This window comes from Salmo trutta, chromosome 11 (assembly GCF_901001165.1).
Source record: "Salmo trutta chromosome 11, fSalTru1.1, whole genome shotgun sequence".
Classification (NCBI taxonomy): domain Eukaryota; kingdom Metazoa; phylum Chordata; class Actinopteri; order Salmoniformes; family Salmonidae; genus Salmo; species Salmo trutta.
Window position 1 is genome coordinate 20,377,182 of NC_042967.1, and position 27,326 is coordinate 20,404,507.

General features: G+C 42.3%; 1 protein-coding gene across 1 annotated transcript; it reads left to right on the plus strand.

Annotated features, from left to right (window-relative positions):
• The first annotated feature begins 212 nt into the window (after positions 1-212).
• Positions 213-14,719, plus strand: LOC115202425 (sodium/potassium-transporting ATPase subunit alpha-1). The gene is made up of 21 exons (XM_029766560.1): positions 213-374; positions 627-752; positions 2,716-2,775; positions 3,175-3,378; positions 3,501-3,614; positions 3,704-3,838; positions 3,931-4,048; positions 6,069-6,337; positions 6,486-6,929; positions 8,278-8,470; positions 8,585-8,760; positions 8,854-8,990; positions 9,147-9,297; positions 9,841-10,009; positions 10,103-10,257; positions 10,440-10,563; positions 10,926-11,071; positions 11,846-11,979; positions 12,122-12,223; positions 14,285-14,376; positions 14,580-14,719. Exons 1-21 carry the CDS (start codon positions 363-365, stop codon positions 14,606-14,608), a joined length of 3,090 nt encoding a protein of 1,029 aa, XP_029622420.1. The 5' UTR covers positions 213-362; the 3' UTR covers positions 14,609-14,719.
• Positions 14,720-27,326: the final 12,607 nt, after the last annotated feature.

Below are 27,326 nucleotides of genomic sequence, written 5' to 3' on the forward strand. Positions count from 1 at the left end.
TTGTTTATTGTGAGTACCGTCAACTTCCGACAGGGATGCATCTTTATGGGGGCTCATGGTCAAAATGACCTAGCTGTACAGGTGAAGATTGGCACAGATCCAACTGCTTCTCCCCAACCCCTCCCATCCTCAGTCCCTTCTCCACACATCGGATTCATTCTTCCTGTGCACCTCCCCTTGGCCAGGTAAAGCATATAAATATTCAAAGCTCAGTTAGCTACCCAGGGAGCTCTTGGTTGCCTCGAGACGTGGAGAAAGAGGGAGAGAGACAGGTGTAGACGTGCAACAGGTGGAGTTTCTCAGGATAAGGAGGAAATAAATGATCTTCACAAAACCACTGGGATTGAGACAGCGGTGCAAGGATGGGGCTTGTAGTAAGTCTGCATTGGACTTTTGATTATCAGGATTTGAATTGACTTATTTTTTTTTTTTTTCTTCATCTTAACTAAAAATATTTTATTTTACAGTTCATACTTGCAAAAAATATTTAGCTCTATATTTCATGTTAATTCCTGCTTCTTAAGGGGATTTTATACATTTCTAAATGGAATTTCTATACCTGATTAGCAAAGAGGCACATTGATAGTTTACAGCTTCTCATCATTAACGTGTATTTTGACATACAGAAGGGGAAAGATGATTATAAACTGGCGGCGACCTCTGAGGACGATGGAAAGAAGAAGAGTGAAAAGCAGGTGAAGAAAGCGAAGGAAAAGACGGATATGGATGACCTGAAAAAGGAAGTTGACCTGGTGAGGAAAACTGATTATTTATTCATTTATTCATCTAATTTAGATTAGATGGACAGTGCACATGAATCCATATGCAATTTGTTTAAAATATATACAATGACATAGCTTAAAAAATGTCTGTGTTTTCTATAAGAAAAGACAAAGGTGCACTGTAACGAAAAAACATGAAAAAAGACAACAGTTGACTATATAATACTACAGCTCTAACTATAGAATTCTACAGTAAACTGTAGAATACTATACTATACACTGTAGTATCCCTCGATCATGTGTAGTACTTACTGTAGAATGTTGTAGTAAATATGACAGTATTATTGTTTTTTTTTTAAACACTGTAGAAAATACTACAGTAATGTTCACAAAAACACAACAGTCCGCAAAAACACTACACTTATTTAACTTTATTAACTACAACAGTATTTTATTTGCATATACCCTGCCAATTCCATCCCCCCATATTGCATTGTGTGCCACCCATAAGTGAGAAATTATCCGTTCAGACTTCAATCCTACAAGTTAGGAAAAAGCTTTCTTTTAGTATTTTTTCAGTAGGTTTCCTGATGGAGAAAACCTCCCCTTCTGTGTCAAAGATAATGAAACCAAAAAACTATAGTAAATAATATAGTAATGCAGTAATGTTATACGGTAATTTGGGTGGGGAAAGAATTGCTGTATTTCAAATGGTACTGTAATTCCATCCCACAGAATTCAGCACCAAAACATATTTTTGGAGCTCCTAAAACCTTTTGACCACTAGTGGGTGCATGGTATTGTTGTTTCTGGCTCATTACCATATTTTGAGGCTTGCCTTGTAAGAGGCTGTATTTGTTGCACCCGTTAGCGAGAATGTTGTACCAATTTAATTGGTGTGTGGTAGTAGTGCCCCAACAATTTCAAATGTATAGGGAACACATTGAAGTGGCAGTAAGTCTTAAACCTTTAATGGTTGAGCATTTTGCCATGTCATTTTGGTCTGTTTTGCCCTGTAGTCGCTGACAGTTTGGAAGCCTTTGTTAAGGCCTCTAGAAGTGCAAATGATATGAAACACAAAATATTAATTGATATGCTATAATGTGTAAGCACTACCTAACAGCTAACCTGCTTGTACCAATCCCATGTCATGTAAAACACTGTGAAATACAAACCTCTTCTCCCCTCAATTAATTTCATTCATTCCAATTACAGTCAGTAGTGTTCACTTTTTTTCACACATTTCCAACTTTAACTGTATATATAACTGTAAAACAACATATTTCACTGAACCTGTCCAGTGTGACAATAAAATATTTTTATTTTATTTTTAACAGTATAATAGAGTAAATTCTATGATATTTTACTGTCATTACACAGTACTTGCTCTGATACTTTATTCATATTACAGTAGGCAATATGAAATACAGTAATTTACCACTAGCTGCCTGTAAGTTACTGTCAAATTCACGGCAACCCCTTTACAGTGTAAGTCTATTAATCTCTGTGGGCCAGAGAAGGTGCAGCACACAACCTATCAAGTCTGTATAAACCTCTTTGGTTTCTAGATTTGCATTTGGGCACTCATTTGCATTTCCATTTACTTACTATTACTCTGCAGTGAGTCTTGGGGGCAGTTCTAAAACCCCAATGTTTAAACTTGAGAGAAACAGTAGCCTATCGTTGGAAACTGCTTTCTTACATGTAGCGAAATAGGAAACCGATATGTGCACTGTGCAGTACTTTTTCAGGGCAGAATGTAAAATTCCGTAATGGATTCAGTCATGAATCAGAGCGATTCCATCCATCATACAGAAACGAATGACTCTTCTATGGTTTAGATTCAAATCTATGCTGCATGACCTTGTCAAACATAGAATCAGTTCAAACTATTGGAGAAATGTGTTTCATCACTATATGTTCTGTTTACTTCTGCCAATGTGGAAAGATTAAAGAACAACCTAGTTCAACAAGCTCTCTCTCTCTGATTTAGGATGACCACAAGTTGACCTTGGATGAACTTAACAGGAAATACGGCACAGACTTAGCCAGGGTGAGTGAATATCTATGTGTGTTCATGTTTGTTCATGTGTGTTCATGTGTGCCTCCGTTTGTAACATTGACAGCCAGTTGGATCAGTAGCTCCTAAGGATGAAAGCTGACTGTAATTTGGAAGAGCATTGAAGTCGTGGAGGAAACGACACAATGTCGTAGCGTTGGTAGAACTTCCTCTGCCTTCTAAGTCACGATGACATTACTATCTAACACCGAATCGTAACATATGAAACATATCTATATCTTCCTAAAGTTTACACAGAGTCTGGAGTGAAATATATATTTTCAGATTGTGTGACATCCCTTTGCTTACTTTGTGCCTTGCTCTTTCCTCCTTCCCTCCCTCCTCCTTTCCCTTCACTTTACATTTTCCCTCTCTCCTTCTTCCCCCACCTAGGGTCTATCCTCGGTTCGGGCTAAGGAGATCCTTCTTCGCGATGGCCCAAACACCCTGACTCCTCCCCGCACTACCCCTGAGTGGGTGAAGTTCTGCAAGCAGCTCTTTGGCGGGTTCTGCATGCTGCTGTGGATCGGAGCTGTGCTCTGCTTCACAGCCCACATTATCCAGGTCACCTCAGAGGAAGAGCCGACCAATGCTAATGTGAGAGTCATACAATCATAGAATTCAGAGATAATTTGAGAGGAAGCCTCCAGTGCCTGAAAGGCTTTTCCTACTTAATGATAACGCAATATTCTCATAATCATTCTGCCTCTTTTTAACAGTTGTACCTGGGTCTTGTGCTCGCTGTTGTCGTCATTATCACCGGTTGTTTCTCCTACTACCAAGAGGCCAAGAGCTCAAAGATCATGGACTCCTTCAAAAACCTGGTCCCGCAGGTTAGACTTCTGCCTTTTCAAACACCTCTGAGAAGAACTCTATCATATAGTTACGTGTACGGATGTTAATCGTGTCATCTTCCTTGCAGCAAGCCCTGGTTGTCCGTGACGGTGAGAAGAAGAACATCAACACTGAAGAAGTGGTGGTTGGCGACATAGTGGAGGTGAAAGGAGGAGATAGGATACCAGCTGATTTGCGTATCATCTCTGCCAGCGGCTGCAAGGTGGATTCTTAAAAATACATTAAGTCATGTGTCACACGCGTAAATGTAATTCATTCGTTGTTGTATTGACACAATTGTCTTTCCCCACTCAGGTGGACAACTCCTCCCTCACTGGTGAATCTGAGCCCCAAACTCGTAGTCCCGATTTTAGCAATGACAACCCCCTGGAAACCAGGAACATCGCCTTCTTCTCTACCAACTGTGTTGAAGGTAAATACCTTCTCTAACTAGCTGCAATGATTGAATAGTTCAAATTACTTGTATGAATTCGTTATTTTAGGAGGGGATTCAGACCGGAGTTAAAAGTGCGTATATTGAACTTTATTCATTTTTTATACAGTGTTTATTTGTTTCTATTCTGTTTGTGTTCTGCCATTGAACTTAAGCATGGGGGAAACGCCAGAAATGGAGGTGTGTCGGAGGTGTGTCTGACCTTGATTTAATAGCCAAATAATTCCATCACCATTAATAAGGTCAAGCAAACATGTCGGTTATAAGTGGAAAAGCATCTACTTTATTTCCCCCCGATAGCAGTAACAGCATTCTCCATGCACTGTAATTTATAAATTGATCAGAGCTAATTGATAAGAGCTAGGTAAATGAGTAATCCCCACAGTGAAGTATGAAATATGTGCCGTTATGCCGATTTTTTATTGTATGGCCTTATAACTTGCAGGGATTAAATTTGGAGACACACGCCAAATGGGATGACAAGGTAAAGAGTTGCGCCAAATTTAACCTTTGTGCCCTTTAGAATGTTTTAAACATATGCTCCAACGTTTCTTGTTTCTTTATTAGCCACTATCGTTTGGTGACTGTACATAATAAACACATATATTTAGTGTTCGTTCCCTTCTCTACATTCGTATCACTCCATCACATCGTTTGATTTAGCCTACCTTTCTCTCGTTCATCTGTAAACGCTGTCACGTCTTTGTGTCTGTGGCTGAGGGTCAACTAATAGTGCATACTATTTCATGAAGGCCAAATACAAATTGTAGTAAAAATACATCGGGGGCATATAGGCCTGTTAAATCATTATGGAGCTCAAACCGATACACTGATCAAGACGCACAGCGCAACACTTTGCACAGTTCCATGATCAGTGCGGGCAATTAGGGTATGTTTATGATATCATACTATTTTATACTATTCTCCATATTATAATTATAAAACTATTATTGGCTAGACTACTTTCAACGTTACCATTGATTAACTGAATGTGGCAACTTTCAAAATGAATCAAAACACCTTTATTTGTGCATAAAGGCTTTATTTTTCCATGAAGTAGGATTCATGATTATTCCCTAAACATAAATAAAGTGTAAAATCAGTGTTTTAAAATTTACCCATGGGTTCTTAAACAGCCTTGAAAACGCATATTTGTCTCTATCGTTCTATATTCTCAACACATTCTCTACAATCAAGTCTTGTGGCGATCAAATTTAAACTTAAGGTACACAGTATTTAAAGAGATTACTTTAGATAAATTAACAGAAAAACAAATTCAACAAAAACTCCCTGATTGAATTGGTAGGCCACCAAGTTGGTGTGTTTTCTGAGGTTTAATTACATGTATTCAGTGCTCGCAAGGAAACCTTGTTAAGCACCTCCATAAAGTAAGTCTGAATACCAACTACTGAGAAGTGGGTAGGAAAGGGAGGCATATGAAAACTGTTCAATTGTCTGAATTGCCTCTTTGTGATTCTAAACAAGGAATCATCAAATCAGCCATTTTTTATCTTGAGCAGATGGTCAGGGGGCCGGAACATAATTGGCTGCAAGAAGCCCAAACAGATATCATATTTGACTAAAACATCGTAATTTCAAAGCTTGCTTACATTTGTATATGATCACGTGTCTCTATTATGTGTAGGAATACTTGTGAACATATTTCCCAAATTAAAATCACCTGGAGCGGATTTCCTGGGGGTTTAAATTTTTGTTTTAAATCCAACAATGAAAATGCCCCCCCCCCCCCCCCCCCTCCCGCCCCCACCCAAAAAATATATATATAAAAAAAAAATATATATATTATTATTAGTTTAATGTTTTTTTATATATTATTTTAACAATTTTGTTATATATATATATATATATATATATATATATATATTGCTCAGAAATCATGGGGAGGCAAAATAAAACCACCCGCGTTCCAAATTCGGCGCACGGGCGCCAGTTGGAGAACCCTGTTCTAAACTATATTCTCAATTTTTGACCCTTCCAGGAACTGCCAGAGGTATCGTCATCAATACTGGTGACCACACTATCATGGGTCGTATCGCCGCCTTGGCTATGAGTCTGGAAAGTGGGCAGACGCCTCTCGGAATTGAAATTGATCACTTCATCGAAATCATCACCGGTGTGTCCGTCTTCTTCGGTGTGACTTTCTTAATCCTCTCCGTCATTCTGGGCTATGGTTGGCTGCCATCCATCATCTTCCTCATTGGAATCATCGTCGCTAATGTGCCAGAGGGCCTTCTGGCTACTGTAACTGTGAGTGCTGATGAAAAGTCATGTTTAACAAAAACTTCATGAAACAATTTCAAAAAAAATTGACAAAATATGTTTTTTGTTATAACAACAAAACATATTTTGTCTAATTTTCTATTTTTTAACCCTCTGCTACGGATTTCCATCTTAGGTGTGTCTAACTCTGACTGCCAAGCGTATGGCCAAGAAGAACTGCCTGGTGAAGAATCTGGAAGCTGTGGAGACCCTGGGGTCCACCTCCACAATCTGCTCCGACAAGACTGGCACCCTGACCCAGAACAGAATGACTGTGGCTCACATGTGGTTCGACAACCAGATCCATGACGCTGACACGACAGAGAACCAGAGTGGTACCTCTTTCGACAAAAGCTCTGCCACCTGGGCTGCCCTGGCTAGAGTCGCTGGCCTGTGCAACCGAGCCGTCTTCCTGGCAGAACAGAACAACGTACCTATCCTCAAGAGAGATGTGAGTGGTGATGCCTCAGAGACTGCCCTGCTAAAGTGTATCGAGCTGTGCTGTGGGTCTGTCAAAGACATGAGAGAAAAGTACAGCAAAGTCGTTGAGATCCCCTTCAACTCCACCAACAAATACCAGGTAACCACGTGGGCTCTTTATACATAGTATCTGGTCAAACAAATCAAATCAAGCTTTATTTACACAGCAAATTTCAGACATGAAATGCAACACAATGTGCTTCAAAGGAAAAAAGCAATGGAAAAAAAAACATGGAAGTAAAAACTGAAATATTTACTACACAACCAACATAAGAGGATAAAAAAACATAATAATATTCAAAACTGAAAAACTGAACAAGTAAAATCCGTGGGTTGACAACGGGTTCAACTGAAATCTAAATGATGGTGTGATGGACTTAAAATCATGGATGGCTTTTCTCAATCAGCTTGTAACTGCCACTGGGTATCTACATTCAGTCAGTTTGTAACTGCCACTGGGTATCTACATCCAGTCAGCTTGTAACTGCCACTGGGTATCTACATCCAGTCAGCTTGTAACTGCCACTGGGTATCTACATCCAGTCAGATTATAACTGCCACTGGGTATCTACATCCAGTCAGCTTGTAACTGCCACTGGGTATCTACATCCAGTCAGCTTGTAACTGCCACTGGGTATCTACATCCAGTCAGCTTGTAACTGCCACTGGGTATCTACATCCAGTCAGCTTGTAACTGCTACTGGGTATCTACATCCAGTCAGTTTGTAACTGCCACTGGGTATCTACATCCAGTCAGCTTGTAACTGCCACTGGGTACCTACATCCAGTCAGCTTGTAACTGCCACTGGGTATCTACATCCAGTCAGCTTGTAACTGCAACTGGGTATCTACATCCAGTCAGCTTGTAACTGCTACTGGGTATCTACATCCAGTCAGCTTGTAACTGCCACTGGGTATCTACATTCAGTCAGTTTGTAACTGCTACTGGGTATCTACATCCAGTCAGCTTGTAACTGCTACTGGGTATCTACATCCAGTCAGCTTGTAACTGCTACTGGGTACCTACATCCAGTCAGCTTGTAACTGCCACTGGGTACCTACATCCAGTCAGCTTGTAACTGCCACTGGGTATCTACATTCAGTCAGTTTGTAACTGCTACTGGGTATCTACATCCAGTCAGCTTGTAACTGCCACTGGGTACCTACATCCAGTCAGCTTGTAACTGCCACTGGGTATCTACATTCAGTCAGTTTGTAACTGCTACTGGGTATCTACATTCAGTCAGTTTGTAACTGCTACTGGGTATCTACATCCAGTCAGCTTGTAACTGCTACTGGGTATCTACATCCAGTCAGCTTGTAACTGCCACTGGGTACCTACATCCAATAAGTAGCCGTAACTTTACTTTACCATGCTCACTGGTAACCTGCTAAGTTATTTAAAATAAAGTAAACCCTCTTCATTGTGTCATCTCATCTTCCACTAGCTCTCCATTCATGAGAACAACACGGCCGGCGAGTCCAATCATTTGCTGGTGATGAAGGGAGCCCCTGAGAGGATCCTGGACAGCTGCTCCACCATCTTGCTCCAAGGCAAAGAACATCCTCTGGATGACGAGATAAAGGAATCATTTCAGAAAGCCTACGAAGCGCTAGGAGGACTGGGAGAGAGAGTGCTGGGTAAGAGGGCACACCAACATGGAAACATATTCATTCAAAGGTTTGGGAGCTAATGTACAATCTTGAACATGCAGAATTTGTTCTAGGTTGTTTCTGCCTCTGCGTCCTTTCCAGGTTTCTGCCATTTCCAGCTCCCTGATGACCAGTTTCCAGAAGGCTTTGACTTTGACTGTGAAGATGTGAACTTTCCCACTGAGAATCTGTGCTTCGTTGGCCTCATGTCCATGATTGACCCTCCCCGTGCTGCTGTGCCTGACGCTGTGAGCAAATGCAGGTGTGCTGGAATCAAGGTATGGCAATATCATAGTAAACTCAAGAGTCTTCGGCCATCACACATAGCAGCCACTGTGAACAGGCCACTCAACTTCCCGTCCTACCCTTAGGTTATCATGGTCACTGGGGATCATCCCATCACTGCGAAGGCCATTGCCAAGGGTGTGGGCATCATTTCTGAGGGCAACGAGACTGTTGAGGAAATTGCTGCTCGTCTGAAAATCCCAGTTTCTGAGGTCAACCCAAGGTATGTTGAAGTTTGTTCGGGAACATTTCAGTGTATGTCATCACACTGTCTACACTTAAAGAGGAGTGACAGAAACCTATATTTTGCCGTTTTGTGAAAAATACAAGCCAGTTATATTTAGCATATATTTTTACTTTCCGTCTTTGTGCCATGCAGAGATGCCAAGGCCTGTGTTGTCCATGGTGGAGAGCTGAAGGACATGACCGTCGAAGAGTTGGATGACATCCTGAAGTATCACACTGAGATTGTGTTTGCCAGAACTTCTCCTCAGCAGAAGCTTATTATTGTGGAGGGTTGCCAGCGTCAGGTACTATTTAGTTAATGAATCCATGCTTATGAGTCAGTCAGGATCATTGCATTCTTCGTTGCTAAGATCTTTAAGGAGAGTGCACAGTTATGAACTTGAAAGTTGTTAATAAACCATTATTAGGTGCATTTGGACAGTCTTATACAACATTTTTAACAGAAATGCAATGGTTCATTGGATCAGTCTAAAATGTTGCACATACACTGCTGCCATCTAGGCGCCAAAATCTAAATTGCGCCTGTGCTGGAATAATACATTATGACCTTTCTCTTCCATTTAAAAGATGATGGTACAAAAAAATACGAAAGAACGCATGTTTTTTTCTTTGTATTATCTTTTACCAGATCTAATGTGTTGTTTTCTCCTACATTCCTTTCACATTTCCACAAACTTCAAAGTGTTTCCTTTCAAATGGTGTCAAGAATATGCATATCCTTGCTTCCGGTCCTGAGCTACAGGCAGTTAGATTTGGGTATGTCATTTTAGGCGAAAATTGAAAAAAAGGGTCCGATCCTACTAAACACCTCTCTTACTTATCCACAGGGGGCCATTGTGGCTGTGACAGGTGATGGTGTGAACGATTCCCCTGCTCTAAGGAAGGCTGACATCGGTGTTGCTATGGGTATCGCTGGATCTGACGTCTCCAAGCAGGCTGCAGACATGATCCTCCTGGATGACAACTTTGCCTCCATTGTGACTGGTGTTGAAGAGGGTATGAGGAGCTCTGCCGATCATTATCAATCTGCTGTGTCTTTCCATCCTTCTGTCATCACCCTGACTATCCCTTCCATCCTCCATCCTCCAGGCCGTCTGATCTTTGACAACTTGAAAAAGTCCATCACCTACACCTTGTCAAGTAAAATTCCAGAGATGACCCCCTTCCTCCTCTTGCTCCTCGCCAACATTCCACTGGCCCTAGGGACCGTCACCATCCTCTGCATCGACCTGGGAACTGACATGGTGGGTCTTTCATATGGGGATATTCCTCCTTAGTGAACAATCTGATCATGTGTTCTGGTGCATCACCACAAACAATGTCCGTGATCATTTCAGAGGTTGTTCAGAAGATATTTTCACAAACATCGAAGTGACCAACGATATGTTTCTAATTCGGGTGATCTTTTCCCATCGTTACCTTCAAGATCCCCGCTATCTCCCTGGCCTATGAACAAGCTGAGAACGACATCATGAAGAGACAGCCACGGAACCCCAAAACAGACCGACTGGTGAACGAGAGACTCATTAGTGTGGCCTATGGTCAATTTGGTAAGGCTTCTGTTTTGCCTTCCCTCATAGCAGGTCTTTTTGAGTTGTATGTTGACCAGTCTGTTTCATAGCACATTTACAATCTGATCAATGTCTCTTCACTGACAAAATACTTGGTCACACTTTATTAGGATAGTCCATCTGTATTATCAACAATACATCATACTATCAACAGACTATCAGTTGATTAGCAACTGCTTGACATGGTTAGGGTAAGGTAAAGTTATGGTTAGGACTAGGGTTAGTAGATAGTTAGTTGAAATGTAACTGATGTTAGTCTGTAGATAGTCCATCTGTGGATGCTCTACAGACTATCCAAGTAAAGTGTTACCAAATGCTCTCCTCCTTTTTCCTCTTCACAGGAGTGATGCTGGCAGCAGCCGGCTTCTTCACATACTTTGTAATCATGGCTGAGAACGGGTTCTATCCGATGGATCTGCTAGGAATCCGTTTGGACTGGGAAAACCAGTATATCAACGACTTGGAGGACAGCTACGGCCAGCAGTGGGTGAGTACACAAACGCTGCTCTGCCTTTTTGCTGTCACTTTACTAACGGATTCATAGAAATAGAATGAATAGAAAGGGCATCTCCATTCAAGTCAATGATGGCATAACGGATGGGCTGGCATGAGTTTACCAGTCAAATTGCCAGGTTTATAGCTCCTAGCCTGTTCTATTCATTATATTTCTATGAAGGGATTAGCATTGGCCTTGTTTTGAGTACCTTCTTGTGTGATGAGTTCTCCATTTGAACTTTTTCAGTCTCTCTCCCATTTTTTTTATTTTGTTCATTCCAGTAAGTTTATTCCATCAGGAAATTCAAGAAAACTAAATAAATCAATAAATGTGATATAGTATAACAAAAAGTTTGGAAGGCATGGCTGGGATTATGGATCAGGGTTGTTGCACAGGTTGCATTTCGGATAGTCAGTGGACGAATAGTCACTGCCAGAGAGACAGGTCTGTAGCCTCGGCACTGCACCTCACAACCCCCAACGTCCTCTCCGTGCTTTGGGCTTCGCAGACAGCTGGCTACTATTCCTCCATCTGTGCACTTGTGGATGCCACTGCTGTCGCTGGCTCACATTCTCACCACACATTTAGTAACATTGTAATTAACATGTTCCCCCTTCTCCCCTCTGTTTCCCTATCTACCCACATCTCTTCCCCTCTCTCTCGCTCTCTTGCTCTCTCTCTCTTGCTCGGTCTCTCTCTCCCTCTCTTTCTCTCTCCCCCCTCTCTCTTTCTCCCCATCTCTCTCTCTCTCCCCTTATCCTTCAGACATATGAGAGCAGAAAGATTATTGAGTTCACCTGCCACACAGCGTACTTCGCCGCTGTCGTGATTGCACAGTGGGCCGTTTTGATCGTCTGTAAGACCAGGAAGAACTCCTTCTTTCAGCAGGGACTAATGAAGTAAGTACACACATCGATCTCCGTGGTCTGGGTCCTAAGACACACACACACACGTTCATACAGCCCTGCGACTCACTTCAAAAATCAATATCCACCCTGTTGGTTTTAAATCCATGAACATTTATTTTTCCTCCCACCTCAGGAACCGTGTTCTCATCTTCGGACTTTGTTCGGAATCCGCCCTGGCTCTCTTCCTGTCCTACTGTCCTGGAATGGACATTGCCATCAGAATGTATCCACTCAAGTGAGCAATAGACCCTTCAGATTATCTTATGCTCTTCTGTATACCAACTTGGAACAAAGGTCACCCTCTTTTTTAAAAGATGAGTATTAAAATGGGTGGATATTTTAAAGGGCGGAAACTACTGCGGTCTCACAGGATCAGTTAGGGCTCACTAGCTAGCTGAAGTGTAATGGGGTTTGCTGCCCAACCAAGAGAGAAAACACAGCTCCAGTGTAATGGGGTTTGCTGCCCAACCAAGAGAAAAAACACAGCTCCAGTGTAATGGGGTTTACTACCCAACCAAGAGAGAAAACACAGCTCCAGTGTAATGGGGTTTACTACCCAACCAAGAGAGAAAACACAGCTCCAGTGTAATGGGGTTTGCTACCCAACCAAGAGAGAAAACACAGCTCCAGTGTAATGGGGTTTACTACCCAACCAAGAGAGAAAACACAGCTCCAGTGTAATGGGGTTTGCTACCCAACCAAGAGAGAAAACACAGCTCCAGTGTAATGGGGTTTACTGCCCAACCAAGAGAGAAAACACAGCTCCAGTGTAATGGGGTTTACTGCCCAACCAAGAGAGAAAACGCAGCTCCAGTGTAATGGGGTTTACTGCCCAACCAAGAGTGAAAACACAGCTCCAGTGTAATGGGGTTTACTACCCAACCAAGAGAGAAAACACAGCTCCAGTTTAGTGGGGTTTACTGCCCAACCAAGAGAGAAAACACAGCTCCAGTGTAATGGGGTTTACTACCCAACCAAGAGAGAAAACACAGCTCCAGTGTAATGGGGTTTACTGCCCAACCAAGAGAGAAAACACAGCTCCAGTGTAATGGGGTTTACTGCCCAACCAAGAGAGAAAATGCAGCTCCAGTGTAATGGGGTTTACTGCCCAACCAAGAGAGAAAATGCAGCTCCAGTGTAATGGGGTTTACTACCCAACCAAGAGAGAAAACACAGCTCCAGTGTAATGGGGTTTACTGCCCAACCAAGAGAGAAAACACAGCTCCAGTGTAATGGGGTTTACTGCCCAACCAAGAGAGAAAATGCAGCTCCAGTGTAATGGGGTTTACTGCCCAACCAAGAGAGAAAACGCAGCTCCAGTGTAATGGGGTTTACTGCCCAACCAAGAGAGAAAACACAGCTCCAGTGTAATGGGGTTTACTACCCAACCAAGAGAGAAAACACAGCTCCAGTGTAATGGGGTTTGTTACCCAACCAAGAGAGAAAACGCAGCTCCAGTGTAATGGGGTTTGTTACCCAACCAAGAGAGAAAACACAGCTCCAGTGTAATGGGGTTTACTACCCAACCAAGAGAGAAAACACAGCTCCAGTGTAATGGGGTTTACTACCCAACCAAGAGAGAAAACACAGCTCCAGTGTAATGGGGTTTACTACCCAACCAAGAGAGAAAACACAGCTCCAGTGTAATGGGGTTTACTGCCCAACCAAGAGAGAAAACACAGCTCCAGTGTAATGGGGTTTACTGCCCAACCAAGAGAGAAAACACAGCTCCAGTGTTTATTTTACTAGGCAAGTCAGTTAAGAACAAATTCTCATTTACAATGACAGCCTAGGAACAGTGGGTTGTTCAGGGGCAGAATGACAGATATTTACCTTATCAGCTCAGAGATTCGATTTAGCAACCTTTCGGTTACTGACCCAACGCTCTAACCACTAGGCTACCTGCCGCCCCAATGGGGTTTACTGCCCAACCAAGAGAGAAAACACAGCTCCAGTGTAATGGGGTTTACTGCCCAACCAAGAGAGAAAACACAGCTCCAGTGTAATGGGGTTTACTGCCCAACCAAGAGAGAAAACACAGCTCCAGTGTAATGGGGTTTACTGCCCAACCAAGAGAGAAAATGCATCTCCAGTGTAATGGGGTTTACTGCCCAACCAAGAGAGAAAATGCATCTCCAGTGTAATGGGGTTTACTACCCAACCAAGAGAGAAAATGCAGTTCCCAGATTTACGCTCAATTTATAATTTTTTTATTCTCCTTCCCTCTTTCCACTTGTCTTTCATTCACTTTTACCTCAAATCTTTTTATTTTCTATTTCCTTGTCTTTTTCCTCAGGCCTTTCTGGTGGGTATGTGCATTTCCCTACACCCTGCTCATCTTCATCTATGATGAGGTTAGAAAATACATAATGCGACGGAGCCCAGGAGGTAAGTGCTCAGGGACTAGCCGACAACAAGTTTTTAAGTCAACGCCGACAATTGGTCGTCACTGTCAATTATTGTACAATAACATAATGACATGTAGGATTGGGAGTGCGGGATTATATAATTTGTCTCGTGGAGATTTGCAGTGTGGCAAGATGAAATCGAACTAATTTGTTTCTTCTCTCGGGAATTGTCTCTTCTTTCAGGTTGGGTGTACCAAGAGACATACTATTGAGACAAAGAGGCTGTCCCAGGATCACTCAATGTCACTCTGCTGCAGTATTGCCTTATAATGTAATCGTTAATTTTTACAATGATATTAAACTCATTTGCCTTTGATAGACAATTCTCAGACCTTTCTTGACAGTTTATTCCTGTAGCTCTTTAAGAGTCTCGGTTGCACTTTACTATTCATCTTTATGGAGTCAGATTGCATAGTCTTATTACGGGGTATCATCAAACATGAAAGAGCAGCATCACACATCCAATACCCGATCACCCTAAAAAACTTTGGAGATCTCATTCCAGATCCAACATGGATCGATCTGAAATGAGCAGCAAAAACAACAGGTCACAATGTCAACAGTAGCCTATACCTGGGAAATGTGTTTAGGCCTACCTTTACTTGTAAATGAAGTCCATTCGTCTGTCCTTACGTTAGAAAACGTTTTAATCAAATCATTCTGTATTTTGTTTGATGTAGACCTATCCGAAAACACGGTGGAAGTGTCTGGGTTCATCGTTACTCCTAAATGCTTAATCTTTTTTTCCTAAGCTTGTCTTTCTTCAAAATGTCACTGATTTCCTTTAGGCTACCTAAACATGAGAATAACTGTTAATTAGCCTATACGAACTTGTAAAATGTAGTCAGTGTGTGTGAAACAAACGGTGAAAAAGAGTGTCACCATGTGGTGGTCTCTGATAAAGGTGCTGGTTTAGATTGTAGGTGCAACTGTCCCAGCGTCCCGGTTAGAGGACGGAAATGACCAGTAGTTTCATGTTTTTAATGTCACATGCACAAGTACATTAAAATGCCTTTCTTTCAAGCTCTAACCCCAGCAATGCAGTAATCAATAACAATGTAATACTACAAATAACAAGGTAGAACAAAAACACACAAGATATTAAAAGAAGAAAGAAGTAAGTAAGCATACTATATACAGGGTCAGTTCCAGTACCATCTGTGTAGGGATACTGGATCAATAGAGACAGATACACAGTTCACACGTTTATTACTACACTAAAGACACACACACATCAGCCAGGAAGTGGACTAGTGAAAGTCTAAGTGATAGTTGTTTCAAGAACAGAGAGAGAAATACACAAATCAAATAAAAAAATCTAATTTTATTCATCACATGCTTTGTAAACAACAGGTGTAGACAGTGAAATGCTTACTTACGGGCCCTTCCCAACAATGCAGAGAGAAAAATAGAGAAATAATAGAAAAACAATACTACCAGAATAAATACACAATGAGTTGGAGGATATGAGGTAATTGAGGTAGATATGTACATATAGGTAGGGATAAAGTGACTAGGCAACAGGATAGATCATAAACAGTAACAGCAGCATATGTGATAAGTCAAAATAGTTCAAAAGGCTCAATACAGAAAGTAGGACAGGATAGGGTATTACAATGTGTTATATAGCAGTAAGGCTATAGCAACACAGTGCTATGGTAGCAAATAGCAGGAATGTAGAAAATGGACGGTAATGGCATAAACATGTAGCACTAAGTAATTAGCAAAGGCCTAACAGGCTAAGCATAGCACAGGTTGTAAACACACTATGTACAGGGGGCTAGGCTAACCTAACACACAATAGGAACCAGGCAGACTAGCATAGGCATCAGCTGTTAGAATACTAGGCTAATATGTCAAAGGCTATGGGTTACTGTACACAGTACAGCTAATAGCATTGGTTAGTAGGGATAGCATAACATACAGCACAGTAGTGTAAACAATAGTATCTAGAAGTAGCATGCTAAGCTACCATTGCTAAGCTAGCATGTAAACAACAGTACGGCCATGGGGGCAGCCATCTTGGGTTGCTTAACAGAAACACGGCGGCCATCTTAAGGCCTTAGCAAACAATGGACCAAGGCTGTACTGCCTGGCTGAAGCACACAGGACTGGATAAAAGGACTATGCAACATGATATACTACACCAGGACTTGACAAAAAGACATAAACATCGAAGGTGGATATAGAAATGTAGTTACATAGTTATACACACTGGGCATAAGTTCTAGCAGAAGATCCCTGACTCGGCAAAGTCCACAGTAAGGTTGAGCAAGGTTCACGAGGGAGAGGTCCACCGGTGACGCCCTCTCTGTTGGTGCAGCCAGGAGGTTTGTCAACTTGCTTGCCCTCTCAGAAGGTGCCATCAGGCGTCCACCCTCCTAGCAACCGCCCCTAGTAACCAAACAGAGTGGTCAGGGGTGGAGGTGTGAACAGACAGTTTATAACCTGGGGTAACCTCTGATGGGGCTGGAGAGTCTCAAAGTGTGTGCCTCTATCTCCCAAGGTCAGAGAAAGGGTTTGAGAGAGAGTTTTGTACAATCTGTGCCCACATATCGTCTCCTGGCCTGTCCACAAACTGGAAGAATTATAGTCTAAACAGAGGTGCTGTCCGTGTAGCACAACAGAGTTAAACTGCCCAGAGGCGCTGTCCATTCAGCAGTGCTGAATCCTGGCCTCGGCCTAAGCTACAGAATATATGGAGACTGTTTAGTACCAAAAATACAATATATATAAACAATAATAATAATGTTTCCTGATCTTTCTTATCTCTCAGATATATAGCCCTACAATGGAGGTGTCATAATAACCCATTAAACCTAGCGGTCAAACAGGGAAATGGTTCCAATCGTTTTTTCCAAAAAGATTTGCCATGGATCCTCAGATCCTCAAAAGGTTCTACAGCTGCAACATCGAGAGCATTCTGACCGGTTGCATCACTGCCTGGTACGGCAATTGCTCGGCCTCCGACCGCAAGGTACTACAGAGGGTAGTACGTACGGCCCAGTATATCACTGGGGTTAAGCTGCCTGCCAACCAGGACCTCTACACCAGGCGGTGTCAGAGGAAGGCCCTAAAAATTGTCAAAGACCGCAGCCACCCTAATCATAGACTGTTCTCTCTACTACCGCATGGCAAGCGGTACCGGAGTGCCAAGTCTAGGACAAAAGGCTTCTCAACAGTTTTTACCCCCAAGCCATAAGACTCCTGAACAGGTAATCAAATGGCTACCTGGTCTACTTGCATTGTGTTCCCCCAAACCCTCTTTTTACGCTGCTGCTACTCTCTGTTTTTCATATATGCATAGTCACTTTAACTATACATTCATGTACTTACTACCTCAATTGGCCCGACCAACCAGTGCAACCGCACATTGGCTGACCGGGCTATCCGCATTGTGTCCCAGCACCTACCACATGCCAACCCCTCTTAAACACTACTGCTACTCTCTGTTCATCATATATGCATAGTCACTTTAACCATATCTACATGTACATACTACCTCAATCAGCCCGACTAACCGGTGTCTGTATGTAGCCTCGCTACTGTTATAGCCTCGCTACTCTATATAGCATCGCTACTGTTATTTTTCACTTTCTGTTTACTGTTGTTTTTATTTCTTTACTTACCTATTGTTCACCTAATACCTTTTTTGCACTCTTAGTTGGAGCGTGTAAGTAAGCATTTCACTGTAAGGTCTACACCTGTTGTATTCGGCGCACGTGACAAATAAACTTTGTGTAACTAGCGTCGTTGTATGTGGACCAAGACGCAGCGGGTATATTAATCATCTTCTTTTATTGAAGGAAAAACAAAACACTTACACAAAACAAACGACGAAACAGTCCCATCAGGTGCTCAGACTAAACAGGAAACAACCACCCACAAACACAAGAGAAAATAAACCCACTTAAATATGGCCTCCAATTAGAAGCAACGACAACCAGCTACCTCTAATTGGAGATCGTTCCAAAACCCCAACATAGAAATAGAAAAACCAGAACAACACATAGAAATAGAAAATATAGAACATACACCAAAAACCCCAAAACACACAAAACAAACACCCCCTGCCACGCCCTGACCAAACTACAATAACAAACAACCCCTTTTACTGGTCAGGACGGGACACTTTGATGTGATGTGTCTGTATATTGTTTATTTTATGCCACTTATCGGTTGTAACTGTTGATCGCTACATCAGTCTATGGCTGAACTGAGTTGAGCAGTGTCATTGTGTCGGATGACAAGAAATAAACGGCCATCAGAGGCTATCACTTGTGTATCTTGGCTACATTGGTATTTAGGCCTACATTTGGCAAACCTTTTTGTCAATTTTGGTTAATAGCCTTGGCCCATGTCATTCGGTCAACGCTAGCTGGCCTGACCACGTGATCTAACTAGCCAGCTAAATATGATTACCTGAGGCTGCTACTAATTAGTAGTAACACTAGCTAGTGCTTGCTAATAGGCTGGTGTACAGTAATCTTTAAGTCATACCACATTAACACAATTGGATTGAGGTCTGGGCTTTGACTAGGCCATTCCAAGACATTTAAATGTTTCCTCTTAAACCACTCAAGTGTTGCTTTAGCAGTATGCTTAGGGTCATTATCCTGCTGGAAGGTGAACCTCCATCCCAGTCTCAAATCTCTTGAAGACTGAAACAGGTTTCCCTCAAGAATTTCCCTGTATTTAGCACCATCCATCATTCCTTCAAATTCTGACCAGTTTCTTAGTCCCTGCCGATGAAAAACATCCCTACAGCATGATGCTGCCACCACCACGCTTCACTGTGGGGATGGTGTTCTCTGGGTGATGAGAGGTGTTGGGTTTGCGCCAGACATAGCGTTTTCCTAAAAAGCCAATCAGAGAAGGGGGTTCAGGTACCGTCCAGTAGCATTGCACTCACTCCCTCCTGGCTAGCTCGCCAAATGTTGGTTCCGTTTTTCTGGGTTCCTTATTTGTTCAGTAAATAAAATGGAGCAGAGAAAAACGGAACCAAAACTTATCAAGAATATATGAATTAAACCATATTGCTGTATTATATTGTGATTCACAGTAGCACCATTATGTATTGTGATTTACTGATATATATGCATTGAATTATTCTACACTTTCTCTGTCCTTGTGTGGTAACTGCACAGGACAGCTTGGTTGTAACCAGCAGTGCAACCTTGTAGCCTTGTCCATCTTCTTAAAGCAGGAGAAGAGAGAGCAGTAAAAGGACATCATCTTCTGCAACATCAACTGTATCAACCTACCATATTATTTCACACTAGGCTTTATTACTAAAAGCTACACATTTAAAAGGATTAAAAAGAGACATGTTTAATATGGATTAAAGGAGAGCAATGAGACCTGAGATGTCTACACGGTGAGGGTATGACCTTTGACCCTCTGTAACATTATCACTCATCATTAGTTCATTATCCGGATTATCCGTAATCATGGTAGCACCCACATGAATGTAGAAGTATTTAGAAACATATTTTATTCTTATTTGCAATAAAAGTGACTCCAAAATGACACAATACGTTATTTACCATTCATTTCTATTGGGCACAAAATAGTCTAAAATACAACCTAAACGAACTGAAAATGCATCCAACAAGTTCGTAGAGTCACATCCCTGATGTAGTCATTGCATGCTAAGAATATGGCACCAAATACTATAAAGTAGTCAAAAATACTTTGGACTACTTTATTGATTAGAATCTTTAGGGGTGTCAATAATTTTTACCATTACCTTTTTGAGAAAAAGAAACATTACACGAGGTTAAACAAAATATTTTTTATTTTTTATTTTTTTATTTCACCTTTATTTAACCAGGTAGGCCAGTTGAGAACAAGTTCTCATTTACAACTGTGACCTGGCCAAGATAAAGCAAAGCAGTGTGACACAAACAACAACACAGAGTTACACATGGAATAAACAAACATACAGTTAATAACACAATAGAAAAGTATATATACAGTGTGTGCAAATGAAGTAAGGAGGTAAGGCAGTAAATAGGACATAGTAGCGAAGTAATTACAATTTAGCAAATTAACACTGGAGTGATAGATGTGCAGATGATGATGTGCAAGTAGAAATACTGGTGTGCAAAAGAGCAAAAAAGTAAATAAAAACAATATGTGTCACGTCCTGACCAGTAAAAGGGGTTGTTTGTTATTGCAGTTTGGTCAGGGCGTGGCAGGGGGTGATTGTTTTGTGTGTTTCGGGGTTTGTTGGGTAATGATCTATGTTAGTATATTTCTATGTTTAGTCTAGTATGTCTATTTCTATGTTTAGTTAATTGGGTTGACCTTCAATTGGATGCAGCTGCACTTCATTGCTTCTAATTGAAGGTACTATTTAAGAGGGGGGTTTTTTCTATGGGATTTGTGGGTAGTTGTTCCGTGTGTAGCTGTGTGCCTCACAGGACTGTTTGTCGTCGGTGTGTTTGTCGTCGGTGTGTTTGTCGTCGGTGTGTTTGTCGTCGGTGTGTTTGTCGTCGGTGTGTTTGTCGTCGGTGTGTTTGTATTAAGTGTTTGTTTAGTTTTTTTCGTATTAAAGAAAATGAGCATACACATTCCCGCTGCATTTTGGTCCACTCCTTACGACGGCCGTGACAGAACTACCCACCACAAATGGACCAAGCAGCGGAGGAAGGAGCAGCAGGTGGACTATAAGGAGTCATGGACATTGGAGGAGATCCTGGACGGGGCAGGACCATGGCACCAGGCTGGGGAGTACCAGCGCCCTAAGGAGGAGCTGGAGGCAGCCAAGGCGGAAAGGCGCCATTACGAGGCATTATACGCGCCGATTGGCAAGTGTGAGAGGCAGCCCCAAGAAATGTTTTGGGGGGGGGCACACGGGGAGTGTGGCTAGGTCAGGTAATAGACCTAAGCCAACTCCCCGTGCTTATTATGGAGAGCAAGGGATCATGAGAGCAACGGTGTATGCAGAAGTGTGCACGATCTCGCCCGTGCGTACGCACAGTCCGGTGCGAGCGATCCCAGCCCCTCGCAAGTGCCGTGCTAGAGTGGGCATCCAGCCGGGTAGGAGTATGCCTGCACAGCACATCTGGCCACCAGTGCGCCTCCTAGGCCCAGGCTACCCTACGCCTGCTCTACGCACGGCAGCCATCAGGCCTCTGCACAGCCCAGTTCGCCCTGTGCCAGCACTCCGCTCATGCAGAGCTACTGTTACCATCCAGCCAGGACGGGTTGTGCAGGCGGTGCGCTCCAGACCGCCGGTGCCTACTCATGACCCAGTGTATCCAGTTCCCGCTCCTCGCACTAGCCTTGAGGTGCGTGTTTCCAGTCTGGCGCCTCCAAAGCCAGCACCACGCACCAGGCCTCCAGTGCGTCAGCCCAGTCCAGTACGTCCTGTTCCCGCTCCTCGCACTAGCCTTGGGGTGTGTGTCTCCAGTCTGGTACCTCCAGTACCAGCCCCACGCACCAGGCCTCCAGTGCGTCAGCCCAGTCCAGCTCGTCCTGCTCCTGCTCCTCGCACTAGCCCTGTGGTGCGTGTCCCTAGTCTGGCACCTCCAAAGCCAGCCCCACGCATCAGGCCTTCAGTGCGCAGTCCCCGTCCAGAGCTTCCGGCGACAGTTCCCCGTCCAGAGCTTCCGGCAACAGTTCCCCGTCCAGAGCTTCCGGCGACAGTGCCCCGTCCAGAGCTTCCGGCGACAGTACCCCGTCTAGAGACGGCCCACAGTCCGGAGCCAGCAGAGACGGCCCACAGTCCGGAGCCAGCAGAGACGGCCCACAGTCCAGAACCGGCGCTCCCAGAGTCGCCCTCCAGTCCGGAGACCCCAGAGTCGCCCTCCAGTCCGGAGACCTCCAGAGTCGCCCTCCAGTCCGGAGCTCTCCAGCGACGCGCATCAGCCCGAGGTCTCCAGCGACGCGCATCAGCCCGAGGTCTAAATTTTTTGAGCATACATACAATATATTGCACATCTTTATCAAGGCTGTCAGTATTTTTGGACCCCCACCGTAGTAACAGACAGAAGAGATGGTAGACCTGTCGACTATTTTGAAGGAGGTTTGTGCAGAAATAAGGCTCTAACAGTTCAAGTTGAGAAGATTAGCAGTGATGTCACTCAAGTATATTCTTCTTACTTGCTACAGATATTTGCATGCTTCGATTTAGTGCTTCTCAACTGTACCGAACCACCATCATTACATACAGTACACTGGATCAGGAGTTTACTGTATCACCAATCAAGTTACTTTATTATCTTTGACAGTCAGTCTTTGTTGTCGAGTTACATACAGTATGAACACAATATCAAATGCTTATATTTGGTTGTTGATCTCCTATATGGGTCCCAAAAGATGATCCAAGATCTTTTCAGTGGTTCAACCAGCTGACACTAAAAAACTCGACCAATCAGATTCATTAAGAGAGACGAGAGCCCCGGTGGTGTCTGTCGCCATTTCATCCTCACTGGTTAAGCCGACCCAACTCTCAATATCCACTTGGAGCAAGCGTGAAGTGTAAAATCTATTGTATGGACATTATAATGACCCATGTTTGTAGTCCTGGAGCTCCTGAACATGTTGATGTACAGAGTAAACAAATCTGCAGGAAGCTGAAAGGAAAGGGGGAGTGTAACAGGGTGAAGATAGCCCTGTGTTGCTATTGCATTGAATATGCTCCTGGATAGATTCCCTTTGTCTCGTTACTTTCAGGTTAACGAAGTGATTAAGCAGACTTGTTCCACCTTTCTATTAAAGAAGAGCACATGGTGTGCTCTGGACACAAGCCGGATCAGGAAGAGGCTGCTGCTGGACTCTAAGCTGCCAACTGGAACGGTTGAGTTTTTAGTGAATTGTTGATAAGCATTTTGATTAACTAAGAGTAAAGTAAAGACTATTGTTGTTTGTTTCGTTGGTGTGACAGCTTGGAGGCCAACAAAGTAGAATGCACAAGCGGTTATTGAATTGTTTAGATGTATTATAATCTGTCTGTGCATTTGAAGGCGAAGGCTAATATTTGACCATTGAGCTTTACTTTCTGTAGTTATATTGTATTTGCCTGTGGGCCTGGTTCACTGTTTGCTGTGTTCAACTAAACTAACTGAGTGATGTGTGATATCTATCCACTGAATCTATCCATTGTGTACCTAACCTAAATAAAAACCTGCAACTAGGTGCATTAAAGGGATAGTTCACTCAAATTGCAAAATAACATATTGGTTTCCTTACCCTTTAAGCAGCCTATGGATAAGGTATGACAGCCATCCATGCTTTGGATCATTATCGCTGGTACTGTTTCCAAATGCTAATGTTTGTCCATGACTTGAATGGGATTTGTGACACAAATGCAAAAACGTCAGCAACTGGTTAGCAATTGGAAACCAAAGCATAGATTGCTGTCATACCTTGTCATAGACTGCTCACAGGGTAAGGAAACCAGTGTGTAGTTTAGTCATTTGGGTGAAGAATTCCTTTAAGTAAGCTCCTGAATTTAGGAGTTTGTATACAGCCTTTCATGCTTTTCCACATGTGAGTCGATGCAACTTGTAATAACTATGTTATAGTCTTGTAGTAAACGTGTAATATGTTTAATTCCGTGTCTGATCTGTTTCCACGGCCATGTATCCATTTGACGTCTTCATTGACTGTCCTATCCAACAAGAATCTGTTTGTTAAAGGAGTTCTGGAAACGCCCTGAATTTGCTTGCGGCTGTTACGTACGATATGAATATGTCAACAGCTAGCCTTTGTTTTCCATTTTCCCTCTATGGATCTTCCTGGTATGATAGTTCCCTTGTCCATCGTCACAAATAGCTTACAGAGACAGTGGTAACCATGGAGATGTCCGGGGACATTGTTTATACCAATGAAGATGTTGTCGGGGAACCGTTTGGAGTTGACAACCATAACTATGTCTTTGAAGAGTCCATGTGTGAAACTCCAGATATGTCTACTGACTACCAGACTGGGAATGAAGTGACCCCAAGAAGCACACCACAACCTGGTTACTCAGGTAAGGGGGCGCGCACGCACGCGCACACACACACACACACACACACACACACGTACATACCATCCTTTTATCCCTTGTGTTATATTCAGACAGTTCACATTACTGTAGTTAATAGAAAGTCCTTCTCTGGTCAGGTTCTGATAGCTCATGGAAGAGACCCTTCCTTGTTGCTGCAGTGTCTCTGGAGCTGCTGTGTGTTCTCCTACTGGCTGAGATCATTGGCTTGTCAGTCTCCTGTAAGTGTGACACGTACAATTATGCTTCTCATTTATTTATAGGTAACAAGTATGAAATGGTTTAGAAAGCAACCATTGCTTCATCTGTTTTTCAGATCACGTTCACATTGGCTTTGTCTGTCTATAAGTTGCCAATCTTAAGAATTTGCTTTCTGGTCAATGAGTTTATATTTATTTTCTTTGTAGAATATTGATTAAATTCATTGTGATTTCACCATGTAAATAACTGTGTTTTTTTGTTCACCTTTTTGGTCTCTGGATATGCTGCTAATATTCTCAACAACAGATCTGTTTGTTTTTTCAACAAAAAAATTCATATTTCCCTATGTAACAAACACCAATAAATAATATGGTGTGGCTGCAGTTCTGGATTTTCTGGAACCCAATTTACTGTTGCTAAAAAAATACGGAGATTTCTGCGCATGCGGCATCCACCAGCCTACCTGCGACAATTTGCTGCTCGGTGACTCCACTGCGGCTTGTATGCATAACAGTTTCAACAAACGTAGGTCTTTGTCTGTTGGAACAGTAGGCCATTGCAAACAACTAGCTCAAAGTTTATGGTATAAGCTATTTTCACTTTAAGTTGACTTAAATGGTGCAGATCTTGATTCCTTATCGCTTACGTTCACTGCTCCTACGTTTTTGACTCATCCTACAATTTATACTTTTATATTATCTTTGTTGTTTTGTCTTTGTCTATACTTGGTCTTAATGCTAGGGGGTTACGAAACAATGTGAAGCGCAAGGCCTTATTTTTAATTGCTAAACAATTATGAACAGATGTATGACACAAACAGTTTGTCTAGCAATTTCATTTTTTCAGGGGGGGAATAATATGCAGCTATTTAGGCAAGCTATGTGTAGTTTACACAGCATATCAAACATGCAAGAAACAGACAGGCAGTCAATAGCGATTTTAATGATATTTTTTCATCATCATCATTGCAAGCATTGGTTGAACAGAAGGCAGACTGCTGGCTATATGTCAGCATAACTATAATGATTACATCTCACACAAAACGCTACTTGTTTTTCCCCAGTGCAATCGGAAGACTGCGTCTTGCTTGTGCTAGCTGTGGCAATATCCATTACAACAGACAGAAGGTTGTAGCCTTCGTATATATTTTCAGAACGTCATATATTTAGGGAAAGTTCGTTCAAATCTCAACTGATCAGAAATATGAGTCAGAGAGAGGCTACATCATCATATGATCAAATTAGTTGATGGTTGATAAGAGGGTGAGTAAAGTGAAAAACATTGAACGTGTGTGTACAACAACATGTGAGCAGAACGTGATTTGAAAAAAAAGCTTTCAGAGGGGTAGGAGAGGAGCGGGCGAAAACCCCGTATTCGTAGCCTCGGCCTAAATAATAATATTACCAACATAATAAAGATAACTAGATGTATAGGTTCTGAAATTGATTGGTTGTATTGCAATGCAATGTGTTGTTAAAGTTCAGTTAACAGCGAAAACCTGTACCGAAGGATGGCAGAGGTTTGGCTGCAGCTGTTACTACATCTCTACTGAGGTGAACACCTGGGATTACACCAGACAGGACTGTCTGAACAGAGGAGCAGACCTGGTGATCGTTAACAGCGAAGATGAACAGGTAAGAGAGAGTGTATTCGAGGGAAGACATATGTTATTAAATCAATTTGAAATCAAAATTGAAGTCTTTCAAGACCTCAGATGACAAGAAGCTTCCCTTCCTGTTGGGGGGAATGCAGAGAACTGTGGGTTGGCAGGGCACCACATTGCTGCCTGCCATGAGATCAACCAACCAACCTGCGCTTGTCTGCTATGCCATTGTGTTGTTATTGTTAACGCTATTGTCCATTGTACGTATGTTTATTTTCTTACTGATTTCCATTTCAAATACAGCCCCATCCCCCCCACCATTGGTTATTTTTGCTAATGATTGTCATTGATGTTAATATAGTCAATTAATCATTCCATTTCCAACGTATGCTTTGGCAATATATACATTGTTATGTCATGCCAATAAAGCAATTAAAAATGTTGTAAGAGATGGAAAGAGAGAGAGAGAGCAACAGACAGAGATACAGAGAGAGAGAAAGTGGGGGGGAAGGGGTGAAAGATGGATATGATAAATCTTCATTATATGCTATAATTAGATTTTTTACATACGCTACCGTTCAAAAGTTTGGGGTCACTTAGAAATGTCCTTGTTTTTTTTGTCCATTAAAATAACATCAAATTGATTAGAAATACAGTGTAGACATTGTTAATTACTATTGTAGCTGGAAACTGATGATTTTTAATGGAATATCTACATAGGCGTATAAAGGCCCATTATCAGCAACCATCACTCCTGTGTTCCAATGGCACGTTGTGTTAGCTAATCCAAGTTTATCATTTTAAAATGCTAAATGATCATTAGAAAACCCTTTTGCAATTATGTTAGCACAGCTGAAAACTGTTGTCCTGATTAAAGAAGCAATAAAACTGGCCTTCTTTAGACTAGTTGAATATCTGGAGCGTCAGCATTTGTGGGTTCGATTACAGGCTCAAAATGGCCAGAAACAAATAACTTTCTTCTGAAACTCGTCAGTTTATTCTTGTTCTGAGAAATGAACGCTATTCCATTCGAGAAATTGGCAAGATACTGAAGATCTCGTACAACGCTGTGTACTACTCCCTTCACAGAACAGCGCAAACTGTCTCTAACCAAAATAGAAAGAGGAGT

Bases quoted from the DNA above. Each gene is read 5' to 3' on its own strand.
- LOC115202425 (XM_029766560.1), top strand. The intron at 3,839-3,930 runs GTGGATTCTTAA...TTCCCCACTCAG, and splicing joins TCTCTGCCAGCGGCTGCAAG to GTGGACAACTCCTCCCTCAC. The intron at 4,049-6,068 runs GTAAATACCTTC...TGACCCTTCCAG, and splicing joins CTCTACCAACTGTGTTGAAG to GAACTGCCAGAGGTATCGTC.